The following is a 14,010-nucleotide window of genomic DNA, read 5'->3' on the forward strand; positions in this document are numbered from 1 at the left end:
ACATCTATCAAATATATGCAGTCCAAGGACGTCTTTTAGACCGACTAAGATAAGTGGTACTTATTCCCAGTAGAGGATGAAGCTTCCAAAACTGAAACAGATTTTTCCTTTGAGTGGTGCCAATCAACACCATCTTAATGAACAGTGAAACTAGCAGATGACCAAAGGAAAATAACACATTTTAAATATTGTGAACACTGTGTAGCCATGCATACATTCCCCAACAACTATGGTAGATCAATAAGCATCACATGTCTGAGGAATTGTCTTGCCCTACTACTGTGCACAGAAGACAACTGATAGATAGATAGATAGATAGATAGATAGATAGATAGATAGATAGATACTTTATTGATCCCCAGGGGAAATTCAAGGTCTCAGCAGCATACAGACAACACAAACACATTCTTTAACAGCAGAAAGAGTAATTAAAGTATATAATATAAAAACACAACTAAGCAATAAGGACAGTAGAAGATAAAGTATATGCTAAATATACTAAAATACAAATTATACTAACTAGATAGATAGATAGATAGATAGATAGATACTTTATTGATCCCCAGGGGAAATTCAAGGTCTCAGCAGCAGCATACATACAACACAAACACATTCTTTAACAGCAGAAAGAGTAATTAAAGTATATAATATAAAAACACAACTAAGCAGTAAGGACAGTAGAAGATAAAGAATATGCTAAATATACTAAAATACAAATTATACTAACACTTAATACAATATATAAAAATATACTAAAATACAAATTACAAAAATACAAATTATACTAACACTTAATCTAAATCAATTCTAAAACTGTATCCACATAGTGGTGATTAATAAATCAGAGGCTTTGCAATGACTGAGGCAGGGACTGAGCCTGTGATTCTCTGTGCATAGTAAGGTATGGTAAGGTGCTCTAAGGTGCTCTGTGTGAATGAGTGTCATGGTGGTAGTGCAATGGTGATAGTGGTCATGGTGATAGTGCAAATGAGTAAGTCAACAGTGCAACAATGCAGAAATAAAGTAAAGTAAAGTCTATATATCTATATATTTAACTATTTAAGAAAATGTATAAGTGTGGCCACAGTTCGGCTGTGGCATGGAGGGGGGTTATGCATATGTGCTGATGTGCTAATATAGCACGCAAACAGTGAGGCATAAAGACAGTGGTACAAGTGGCTAGTGGACAGACAGTACCAAACATGGAGGGGGAAAGAGGCAGACAGACTATGCAGAGAAGTCTATCTCTCCTCTTCCCTTAAGTGAGGCATTGAACAGTTCAATGGCCCTGGGGACAAATGACTTCCTCAGTCTGTCAGTTGTGCAAGGCAGTGAGCGAAGTCTCCAGCTGATCAGGCTCTTCTGCTTAACAATAGTGAGTGGGTGACACTCATTGTCCAAGATGTTGATCAGTTTGTTCAGGGTACTTTTGTCAGATAGTGAAGTGATGCACTCCAGTTCAGCTCCCACTACAGAGCCAGCTTTCCTTACCAGCCTGTCAATTCGCCCCGCATCCTTCTTCCTTGTGCTTCCTCCCCAGCATACCACTGCATAGAAGAGGACGCTGGCAACAACAGACTGGTAGAACATCCTGAGGAGCTTACTGCACACATTGAAGGACCGCAGCCTCCTCAGGAAGTACAGCCTGCTCTGCCCTTTCTTGTAGAGTGCATCAGTGTTGGCTGACCAGTCCAGTTTATTGTCCAGGTGGAGACCCAGACACTTGTACGTGCTAACCACCTCCACATTGACCCCATCAATGTGGACTGGTAGCAGAGTGGGCTTAGACCTGCGGAAATCCACCACCATCTCCTTGGTCTTTGAAGTGTTGAGTTGACTTGAATTTCCCCTGGGGATCAATAAAGTATCTATATATCTATCTATCTAGTTGAAGATGATTGTTGATAGATAAAAACCTTATAAACCATTTTTTGTCAATCTTCAGAGGTATGATTCCTATTGTACACCCTTACTGTGTATATTAATGGAGGAGGAATGCTACAGTACTTGCATTTTTTTAATGTGATGAAGATCTACCTTGAAATAACATTGTAGCTCTTTTGTACATTCAAGATAGAGGTCAAGATGTTGGACTTAAGCTGAGTTTGCAAATTAATCCTTCTCAGTACTAGTAATTGAAAAAAAGCTGGTCAGGGTTTTAACACCAATGCAACTTGTTCACAGAAAAAAAAAATGTTTTCTGGTGTTTGCTGTCATTGCAGGTTTTTTTTAAAAACTGTTTTTCTCACAAGATAGATCTGGATTGTTTTCATCAAACTAAAGCTCTTTATATCAGAGATTTTGATAAGTTTTAATTATCTGTCCCACATCATGTTGCCAAACAAAAGAAGGCTTAGAAGCAACCACAGTCTCCCCCTTTTCTACCCGTATCTCCAGAAAGAGTGATTTTATCTTCTGAGCATTAGCTACTCTCTTTGTTAATCCTGCTTGAAAGATTAGATTTTTTTTAAAGCCAGTCTTATCAGATATTAAAGTATTTCATGAATAACAAAAACCCTTGATCCTGTCAATTACTAGCTCCTGAGTAGATTTACATTATATTGCAACAGACAGAACATATTCAATTATGTACTGTATGTACTGTAGGCTATAGACAACAAACCTGACCTATACTTACCCCTGCTTAATGTATAGGATCATATTATGTTAAAAACATTACATTACATATGAGACCATATATTCCTTCATTATACAACTTTTGAAAAGGAACTAACAAACAACATTCATCCACAATGCATAAATAAACAATGGACCTCTTTTGCATAGTTTGTTTTTCCATATTGATATGGAGTGTGCAGTTCATTCTTGTGTATTGCCTTCTATAATATCATATGTGTAAGCCCCGGACCACTCTGGAGTTTAGTTTATTAAGGATATGTGTTTGTTACACGAGTAAGGCTTTGGAGAAAGAGACACTGGAATGCAAATAACTGTATGGCCAGACCATGAATGTGTGTGCTTCATTCAAGGGCAGTCACTGTGGTTTTGTACAGAAAAGAATGACATTCCTGACACACTGCTGGAAGGCGGCTTCTGTGTAGAGGTTTATTCTTCTGAAGAAAAAAAGTAAGGTCACTAATGTGGAGAAAGAGATCAGACAGAGAACACGAATCGCTTAAGTTCTTGTGTGATCCAACTGATGCTTAGACTATAGCTTCTCCTTTGTCCTTAGGACAAGGCCTAGAAAAAAAGATCCAAACTTTGCTGATATTTTATAAAGAGTCTGAGATACTGTAAAGAACAGTAGGCCGAGGACATTAGGCATAGGACATATTGAAATTGTTGGAGTTATTCTGTTATGTCCTGGCCTGAATCAACCCATTGATTCCTTCTCAATCAAAGCCCTAATTGTCAGCCTCTACACTTCTCACCACAAAGAGTGGTGGATCTCAAGAGGCACAATGGTAAATAGTAAATTGCACATGAACATGCAGGACCACCCTTAGGCATTGGCAAGGGTAGTCTGAGCCCACCCAAACAGGAGGTACATCGGAGGTTCACGGAAAAGAAGCTAATTTCCTACAAGGTTGGCTTGTTCCTTTCAGCCCATGTGTTCTGGAAAGGATTATTGAGTCATATGCATGATGCCTCACAATGGCATACTGTGCGTCTTTATGATGACTTTCAATGACTGCACTTATAACACATTTTGATATTTTAGTGTAAGCCCTTACAGCTTGAATCATCATACTGCATTTTAATCCTTCTTTTTCTTTTTGATGATGCCACTGGCAGTATCTTTTCCATATGCTGAATGCTCTTTATGCACCAGGTGCTTTTTATGGAGACATACATGACTCTCTACAAGCTTTCTAAACAATATTTGTGCAAGGCTTTTGCCAGAACACCACAAGACATTGTGAGAGTGGTTACTGTATGTCTATGTATAGCATTATGTGTTTATAATGCATTGTAAATACTGAGTTTAAGTAAATAACCGTTATACTGTCATACGTTTCAAGTCTTCTCAAAATGCTAAGATGCATCATTACTGGGTATCAAGGGAAATAAGCACATACATGACAACCTCACATAGTCAACACTTCCTGAATGTAATCCATTGTCATAAAACATTGTCTTCTGTTGCCACATGCTTTGTTATTGACATTTTGCCGTGGGGACAGTCACCTCCTTTCCTAGTCCTTAATGTCAACCTGATAAAGGACCATGTTCACCAGCTTTCTGACAGCAATACAACAGAATCTGCTGAGTATAAATCATACCTTCCAGTCCTGAAATGCTTATGATTAGGATAGATGTAGACACATTGAAAACACTGTGATGAATAGTTTCTTTGCTCTTCTCCTGATGCTTAACATTTGGCTTTTGGGTTGATAGAATTGATCACAATGCATTGCTAATTTCATAGTTTCAACACCCCCCCTGTCATTCCTCTAAAGAAAAGAGGAATGTTTAATGTGTCTGTGGTCTTCAGTTGAAAATTAATTCCTTGGTTTGACAGGAATATTGACCAATCGGCTAAATTAAATTTAAAGAAACAAATAGTTCATTTCCCTGGGGGAACTCGGTGAGAACACTTCACTGGTGGGGTAGAATGTGTGAACATACTGGAGAGAAACTTCTTTCCCCTGTGCTTAAAGAAAAGACTATTTAGTTTCTAGTAATATCTAATTAGTAGGAACAACCTATCAGGGACGGTTCATTTTATATGGTATAATTTGGATCCACTCTTGGAAATCACTAGCCTGACGTACAGTAGTCATACTCAATTCTAGTCAGAAAATGGGCTGATACTGCTCCATTGGGACATAATTATGGGGCGTGTTTCAACTGATACAGGGGGGGAATGCATATGCACTCAATTGGATAGACCTAAACAACCAGAGCAACAAAATAGCTTACCGTTAGGTGTAAGAAGAAAACCATCCTTCTTCTCCACAAATGCCTTAACATTGTTTTCTGGTCTTTTGTAAAAGTTAATGCCGTCAATAACTCCTAGCCTACAACACTCATTAGCGAAATCTAAGAGATATTAATAATAATTAATAATAATTAATTAATAATTCTGTTGAACACTGATATGCTACAAACATGTTAAACAGCTGGGAAAGGCTGTCGCAAATACCTCGAACAGGTGGTCAATCAGATTTCAAATGACCGAGGGAACATGTGGCAATGCAACAGCGCTGTTTTCCCTTGATGAAAGTGAAACCACCAGTTTTCCCACATCTCAACTTCGGCCAAAGTTTTCAGAAATAATCAGTGATACTAATCGTTTTCAGTGATAAAACCTCATTAAATAAGATGCATTTTCCATATGGGGTCTTAAAAGCCATGTATCCTTCTAGACACAGCGTTTTTGTTTCAAACATAAGCATAATCTAAGCGTGCTCAGATGACGTGATAGACCAGGCGTTGTTGCTCACCTGTCCATCATCGTAAAGCCCGATTTGATTGGTCCGCCCGATATAGGGCGAGCATACTTGCTCCATAATTGAGCAATGCCAGACCGAACTTCCTGACCTCAAATGTTGTGGGCGGGACTCAGTTCGGAATGGCACCCAGGCTAAGAAATCACATTTTATGAATGTGTAATTAGGCTCCAACTACAAACATAAAAAAGACAAGCAAATGTCACTTCACATTTAAATGTAAGATAATACAAATTTCACTGATACAAAACGAAAGACAAATTGGAAGCCAACGACATAATAACTAGTCTACACATAACCAACTTGGTTCCATTTGTCTTTTGAACAACCTTTTAAATAACTTATTCTGACTGAGGATGTCATCAGAGTTGTTCAAATTAGTCAGATTGGCTTCATTAAAATGAGCATGTCAAAATCAGAATAAAACTGACACTTCCTCACCAAAGAAACACATTGCTGTTGGAAAGTTCCTATTGTGTGTCTTTCCAGTGTCCATACTAGACCCATTTACTCAGACTCATCATAGACCCATTATGTTGCATCGGAGTACACATACTGTATCTCTAGAGAAACCTGAAGAGTCCTAACTCAAAAAGAAGTATTATGATCTGTAACCTCTCTCTTCAATTTCTATGTTAGGGAGGATGCTTGCATTCACAATGGACAGTATCCCATACTGCAACTACAACTCTCAAGAAGAAGAAAAATAGTCACCCAAATATTTATAAAAATATATTTCACAAAGTAGGAAACAATACATGGATATCTTAGATTACAATACGGAGAGTAAATAATTAAACATACAAGTTTATAAGCAGTAAAGCACAGTAGAAAATATGATCTGCAGGTAAGACTATCCCCTATATATATATACTGTTCAGTCTACTGAGAACTGCCATATACTGTATAAATCAAGTAGAATGCACGCAGCTGAAGTGCCATTTTAGATCCTCAAGTGCATGAGCTAGCGTGCATGGACACAACCTATCGCTCAAAGAAAGCTAAGAACATCAGCAGAAACTCTATTTACAGATAATGTTTTTTTTGTTTGTTTGTTTTTGCTTTGTTTTCCTTAGTATGGTACAGGGTAAGACAATACGCAAAATGTCTGCATTTTGTACTTTATTTGAATTATTTATTTTTTTGTCTGATAAAATGTCTAATAGAAAATATATTCGCTTGAAGTTTCCAGGGGTCAGATAAGAACTCAATTTATCCAGCTATTGTGCTTAAATAATCACTGACAATGTTGTCCACAGTAATTTTGTCCATATTCACATACTGTGTAATACCACCTTTTTCTTCTAATCTCTAAATGGGAGTCGTCATAGTCTTTACAGTGACATGTAGCTCCTGCCAGTGAGCTTACTGTGTCATTTACAGTATGGTATAGCTTTTACAAAAGAGCGTCTTGGTTAGAGATTTAGTAGAATTAACTTAATAAGAAAGAAATGTGAAATAAGGAAGGAAATTAGACTTGAAGTGACACAAATTTACCTTTAGCACGAAAAAAGACAACTGGCAATGAATATTTACACACTGACATATAAATCATACTACTTTGAGGAAACACATCAATTTCCAAAAACAGTTGAATACATCTGTATTTAATACTCGCTTCTGTAAAAAGAAGGCCTCAATGTTTCTACATTTCCATTTGTTGTCTTCACTTAAGTCACACTTTTAATAGGCTAATATTCTTTGAGTGCGAACCACATCAGGAGCATGTGAATACAAAGAGTTGTATAAAGCAAGCCATCTGGCTCGTCCAGTTGGTAAATAAACTTGGCCACCTAAAGTATCAAATATTACCTCAACTAATGCCTATTAAAGCCAATACTTTGTAATCTTTTATGCCTAGTTCTCTAGTAAATCATAAATACATTCAACAAAGTAATGCGGATCGATACAGTATATTGCTTTTTGGTCAATTTTTGTTGTTATTTTTCTTTCTCTCTGATTGAACGGTAAGAGATCTCTGATAGCTGGGGAGTGTTGCCTTTGCCCTGGCCTCTGCCGAGATGCGTCCAGCAAGCTGTGGAAGACAGTCTGTCTCTCTTCATGACCCAAAGTCTCCACCCTTTCTTCCTCTTCCTCTTCCTCATTCTCATCAAGAACTGACCCAGAATCCCGATGTTGATGCTTCCGGTGGTCACAGTGAACAATGAACACCCATAAACACTGCTAGACACTCGATAATAGAATCTAAATCACACTCCACAAGAATCATAGACCTCCTAATATAGACACTGTTTAGCTCGGCTCAACATTACGATGCAACTGATGTGGTAGATGACGAATGCTTCACGTCTCTCTATGAATTAAAAAGGTGCCTCTTCCCCCCCTTTTGTTTTTCTTGTAGTGGCTTGTGTCTACTGTTGGTCACCCATGTGGCATAATACACAACGAAACGGGAGGGGGGGTGGAACAATGTTTGTATTGGTCTTAGGTCAAGTCTCCTTGTCACTCTCTCCCACCGAGTAGAGCTCCCCAAGTCTTCTGAAGCGCGGACCCCATTCCCTGAGGTAGTCGTAGTTCTGGTCCGAGTCCGAGGAAGCCGTCTCCAGGGAGCTGAGGGAGCCCGCTATGGAGCCCCGGCCCTCGTAGCCATAGATCTGGATGGAGTCGTACGGGGGCGCCGTGGGGTCATTGTCGGCCTCGTGGAGCCGCACGTTGATGAATTCGTCGACATCCACGCCGTTGGGCCCGCCGTGCTGACCCTGCCTGGGCATGAACTGCAGGTCGGGCTTGATGTCCTTGCGCGGGAGGTAGCCGTTGATGCCGTCAGGGTTCTGCAGCGTGGCGATGTCGAAGGCCTCGGTGTCCTCCTCTCCGCCGCCCTCGTCGTCGTAGCGGATGATGTTCTCCCGCACGTCCTCGTCATCTTTGATGATCAGCGGCTCGTTTTTGTGTCTCCGTAACGTCACAAATAGCACGACGATGACTGCAGAAGAAAGGAATGCAGATTTGGATCAGTAATTCTAAGCGGCACATGACAAAGAAAGATACTTGAAGGAAAAGAAAACCCAAGGATCTGTTTAAACCTTCCCAGCACAATTTAAAAATAAGTAAATTAGTTTTGTTCAAAGAGAGTGCTACTCGTCGCTCACGGCACAACTGAGGACCTGACAAAGTGAGATGAAAATCACCCTGATTTCCTTTTGATTGCTAGGAATGAGTGTCACATTGCCTTTACAGGGATCAGGTGTTGGAAAGCAACTTACCTAAGAGTAAAATGATACAGGCCAATATCGCAATCAGCGCTCCCATGCTGAGACCAATGGGAAGCACATAAGCTTCAACGTTGCAGGACTGCACAATGCCCTCCCTGCTGCATCCACAAACGCGAATGGTCAGAGTGTTGGTGCTGCTCAATGGTGGATTGCCGTTGTCAGTCACAACGATGGGCAGGAAATACATTTCTTGCTTCTGTCGCCGGAATGTGTCGTGCTTGGCCACGACGCTTATTGTGTTATCTGTAAGGAAAATTGAGGGGCACAAACGAATGAGAGGAATTGTCATGCAAATGCATTCTGTACTTTTCCTATTTCTGTACCATGAGACAGATTATGGTTACAGATTCCCAGACCACATCTGGTCCAGATTTGGCACAACCATAAAACAGATTACGGTTACAGATTACCAGACCACATCTGGTCCAGATTTGGCACAACCATAAAACAGATTACGGTTACAGATTACCAGACCACATTTGGTCCAGATTTGGCACAACCATAAAACAGATTACGGTTACAGATTACCAGACCACATTTGGTCCAGATTTGGCACAAGCATAAAACAGATTACGGTTACAGATTACCAGACCACATTTGGTCCAGATGTGCTTTTCACATATCCCAGACCCTGTTTACTCCTTATGCCAACATGCAATCTGTATCTGGGTACCTCCACAACACTGTGAAAACAAAGCATGTCAATGCAAGAGCTGAACACACGTGGCACTGTTTGTGACTGCAAAGCAGCAGCTTAGCCCAGCCATGTTCAGAAGCATGTGTGTGTTTGTCTTCTTTAAGAGGCCCTGCTCTATGGCAACACATATGGATGGACTTCAGAAGTAACTGTTGATTACTGATGACAAAGCAAATCAATTCAGTTGAAGCACTAACTGGCCCTCCTCTACTCATTACTCATTAGATCTACTTATCATTCGATGATGAGTAGCTCCTGCATGCTACCTCTTAATGCACTCAGATTATATGCTGTACTTCAGGAACCTCCTAAACTACTCTTCTAAAGACCTCTAGTGTGCTCCCACAGTCTGATGAGTATCTGAGAGGTTTCACAATGAAATATATATGAATGTATAGTAATGATGCAAGGCAAATGAATTTACGCACACAAAGATAAAACAAATCCATGGAGATAATGGAGTGCTTGTAATATCGCATTGTCTATGAAGGCATCTTGGGGGCTGAATAAACAAATGTCTTACTGAGCTGCAGTCAGTTAAAACATCCTAAAACGAGAAAGTATATTGCGGTACAGAGGGAAATTGTGCTCTAGGAGATTTACTGGCACAAACATTGTTTAAACACCATAATAAAATATGCAAATGCATGTCTTTCTGAGATCACAAAGTAATTTAATACACATCAAAGAGGGCAAATTACATCCTTAAATATTAACTGACTGTTTAAAAGCAGTCCAATAAACAAGTAAAATCTCATATGTGAATATCATTGCATGGTAAATTAAAAAAAAAAAAAAAAAAAAAAATTTTGTGTTTTACTCCAGGCTCTTGCTTCTCCTGTGATGTGTATGTGTGTGTGAATGTGTATGTGTGTGTGTGCGTGTGTGTGTGTCTATGTCTGTGTGTGTGTTCAGTAGGTGTGTGTGTGTGCCTCTGTGTGTGTGTGTCGGAAAGCTCTTTGGCTGTGTTCTTTGAGTCCAGAGCTGGCAGAACTGGTGGGAGGCCTGGCCTCTGGGTAGCCCTGGGCTCGCTGCTGTGGGTTCCCCTCAATTAGAGCTATCATAGTGAGCAAAAGTGCCTATCATAGTGAGCAAAAGTGCCTGACAGGGCCACTGAGGTCTGGATATTGCCTCTTTCCCCCCATACGGGTGAACTGGTACACCTGTAGCGCCTAGGTGGGAACTTTCAGACCAGAATAGAGGCTTACTCCTTTATACAGCAACAAAACACCCAGTAGATCATTTGTGTTGACTCATAAGTGGAAGACTAATACATATCTAAACTAGAGAGAGTGGGATATGAGGAGAGAGGGGAGAGAAATATGCAATTAATTGGTCTTTAACAGATGAGTTTGCTCTATGCCATGCTATATTTACCTCAAAAACCACAGTCATGTGACTCTCGCTGCTTAGATGAGCGTTAGCCCAGATGTTGTTGATTCTGGTCTCTAACAAGCCATCAGTATGATTTATACAGGAGAACGTGGTGGTGCCATATGCTGCAGTCGGTGTCATGTTGGATAAGGTAATTTAACCCACTGGTTCAAAACCAGGGGAAAGCAATCCTCTGGAGAGATGGTGCAGAGGCGCAGGAGCAGACAAATGATACACAAACTTGGTAATTCATGTCAATGTTTTTTCTCCTGGAAGGCAACACAAACTTGGTAATTCATGTCAATGTTTTTTCTCCTGGAAGGCAACACAAACTTGGTAATTCATGTCAATGTTTTTTCTCCTGGAAGGCCACACAAACCTATCTCAGTGAGCAATTTGGCTAGCGCTTGCTCTTGGTTGGCATATACACAACTATCGATTATTACTGCCTATTTTTCTATTACGGTTTAAACTAGAGGGTATACTATGGCTTTTGTATTGCATCACTTGGACAGCAGCAATGCTGACAGAGCAAAATAATTTGGGATATGCAAAACACTAATGTATATTAATGGATTCAGTAAAAGCTTTATTTTATTTGACCATTGCAAACTGTTTTCTCCTCTACCTCTTTCTTTGTAACTGGTGCTGCACTGGCTGCTTAAGAAATGAATGGTCAGCATGTCCATTTGAGTGTTCCCAGGCCAATATCTGTGTGAGTGTGTCCGGGAAAGAGAGTGTGTGCGGTAAAGGAGAGAGAGAGAGAGAGAGATAGTGTGTGTGTGAGAGAGCAAGAGAGAGAGAGAGAGATAGTGTGTGTGTGAGAGAGCAAGAGAGAGAGAGAGAGAGAGAGTGTGAAAGAGAAGCCAACATCATGCCAGTGCTCTGTTGGGCCTAGCCAACCCCTGGGCTTGAGTGACAGCTGCTGCAGAGACGCATGACTCTCTCTCTCTCTCTCTCTCTCTCTCCCTCTCTCTCTTACTTTCTCTCTTTCCTGAAGTCATTTTAAGAACTGAACAGAAACACAGACAGATACTTTGATCTAATCCCTTATGCTCTGAGTTGTTATTAAAACCAGTCAGTGTCAACTCCAAGCTTGAGCTCTGAGTGATCTTTAATAGCACCTCAGTAAGTTAATCTAACAGAGGCGTTCTCAGGCCTCTTTGTTTTCCCCATTTGAGTTCTCAGAACTATATCAGCAGGGTTTCTTGACAGTAACTGACGATTCAGTCCTTACCAGACACACCAAAAAACAGCTGAAAGTGTTTGTAGTTGTAGTTCCCTTGTAGTCAGTTGTAACTTTAGGACTCCTAATTGTTTTGACTAAGAGTAATTCACAAAGCATTCTAGAGTTAAAAGTAGCACCCGGATCAACATGTCTGGGATAGGTTAGAAGTAGTCGAGACTAACTCGCAAAAACATATTCGCAAACAATCGTAAGCAGCTGTTTGTAGCATTACACGTCACAATGTTTTGAAATGCACATACAGAATCACTTACAGTACATGAGATCTCAATTCACGAGAATATATTGTGCATTGTAAGGGATGCAATAACGCCACAAACAGCAACCAAAACCATTCATTGTCAAGATTTAAACTGAATGTAATGTTTAGTTGTAAATCAAATTAAATTGCTTCTCGTCTATGCAAACGTGTCTTTATACAGATTAATTAAATAAAAAAAAAATGTTGCAAACATACTGCATCAATCCGTAGCGTATTCAATTACTGGGCTATTTGCTTTGTAGCCTGTCATCTTTATTTATTTATCTATTTATTTATTTATTTATCTCTCGTCCTTCCTGGGACTCGTAGCACATGCCTTGCCAGCAAAGACCCGTCACTTATCATCCCCCAATCTCTGTGGTCACTGCAAGCAACCTTGTGCATGAGAAATGACGTCCACCATAGCAACAGAGCTCTTATCTTATCTAAGGAGTTGTCATTTGTCCTTACTAAAATTTTGTGAATAGGTTTTATATCAAGAGGAAACTCCGACTTACGGTAAAAACTTTTAGTGCAATTTATGACTACTCTTAGTGCTAAGATAAAATGCCTTGTGAATCTGGCCCTGGTGTACTGCCAGAAAAATAGGTGTTTTTTTATTTTACAAATGTATCATTGTATCATGTATCATGTATCATTTTGATGTTAATTGTTACTTTCACACACACCTCCTCCGCCACACACACACACACACACACACACACACACACACACACACACACACACACACACACACATTGGGTGTATTTGTTTCTTTAGTTTAGAAGAGCAGACACAACAGTTGGTCTCGCCTGAAGCCCATACACCAGCACAGACGAACGGACCCAGATGAAGACTCTTCGCCCTGAGCTTCTCCAAAACATTATGCAACATCAGGCACAGCGCTAGCTCCACTTTTTAACCAATCACAGGATTGAGAGAAGGAAAATGATGGAGGGAGAAAGAAAAAATAGAAATGAACTAGCATGCTAAGCCAATCACAGTATTTAGAAAATTTGGAGCCATCTGCCATCTCCTCTACGAGTCCCATGAAGTCACCTTGCGTGGAGCTGCCGGAATAAGCCTCCCTGGACATGACTTGGATCACGTTCATTTGCTTTCTTTCAAAATGCACTGGGGAGTAAAAAATAGCTGATGTCCAGACAATAGTGCATCTGCCAACTGTTGGGAAATGCTACGTCTGCCAGATACCCCCCTCCTTTCACATGGGTGGAAAAAAAAACAACTTTGCCCAAGGTCTGTGCTGGTGAATGTCTTTTTCGCAGTTCCCATTATTGTTTTGTTTTGCTTTGTTTCTTTTGATTTTCTTGTTAAGGCAGTGTGGGTTCTCACCTCCATTGGTTTTTATGGAGAAATTGGGGTTGTTGAGCATTTCTGGGGGCAGGCGGTACTCAAAGAGGTGTCCCTGGATTGGGTCGTCCTTGTCTACAGCACTGACTGTCTGGATCACCTGTGGAAACAAAGTTAGAGAAATGGGATCCAAGACACCAGAGGGCCAAGTCATCCATTACTGTTTTTCTCTCCTTTCTTGCTTTGTTATTGTCATCAGAGAGAGAGAGCGAGAGAGAGAGGGAGAAAGAGAGAGGGAGGGAGGGAGGGAGGAAGAAGCCCTGGCTGTGACAGTGGCCTAGATAGGATGACAAATCTGTCCCATTCACTCATGAAATTAGACACCTTTATCAATGGGCTCCTGTCTTTTCGGTGGCACACATCTGAGTCCAAAGTCCATCTATACATCTGCCACAATAGCTGTGACAAAGCTGTTCTTCTTTATGATCGAAGAA

At 40.3% G+C, this 14,010-nt stretch overlaps 1 protein-coding gene across 3 annotated transcripts in view; it reads right to left on the minus strand.

Moving 5' to 3' along the window:
- Positions 1–6,131: 6,131 nt before the first annotated feature.
- Positions 6,132–14,010, minus strand: part of cdh8 (cadherin 8) — a 95,252-nt gene continuing 87,373 nt past the window's right edge. For all 3 annotated transcript variants that reach the window (XM_048263560.1, XM_048263558.1, XM_048263559.1), the window contains exons 10-12: positions 13,559–13,676; positions 8,639–8,890; positions 6,132–8,358 (exon numbers count right to left, since the gene is read on the minus strand). In XM_048263560.1, the coding sequence (XP_048119517.1) occupies positions 7,865–8,358; positions 8,639–8,890; positions 13,559–13,676 (864 nt within the window). In that variant the 3' untranslated portion in view covers positions 6,132–7,864. The remainder of the gene's footprint in view (positions 8,359–8,638; positions 8,891–13,558; positions 13,677–14,010) is intronic.

Source organism: Alosa alosa, chromosome 14 (genome assembly GCF_017589495.1).
Source record: "Alosa alosa isolate M-15738 ecotype Scorff River chromosome 14, AALO_Geno_1.1, whole genome shotgun sequence".
Taxonomy (NCBI): domain Eukaryota; kingdom Metazoa; phylum Chordata; class Actinopteri; order Clupeiformes; family Clupeidae; genus Alosa; species Alosa alosa.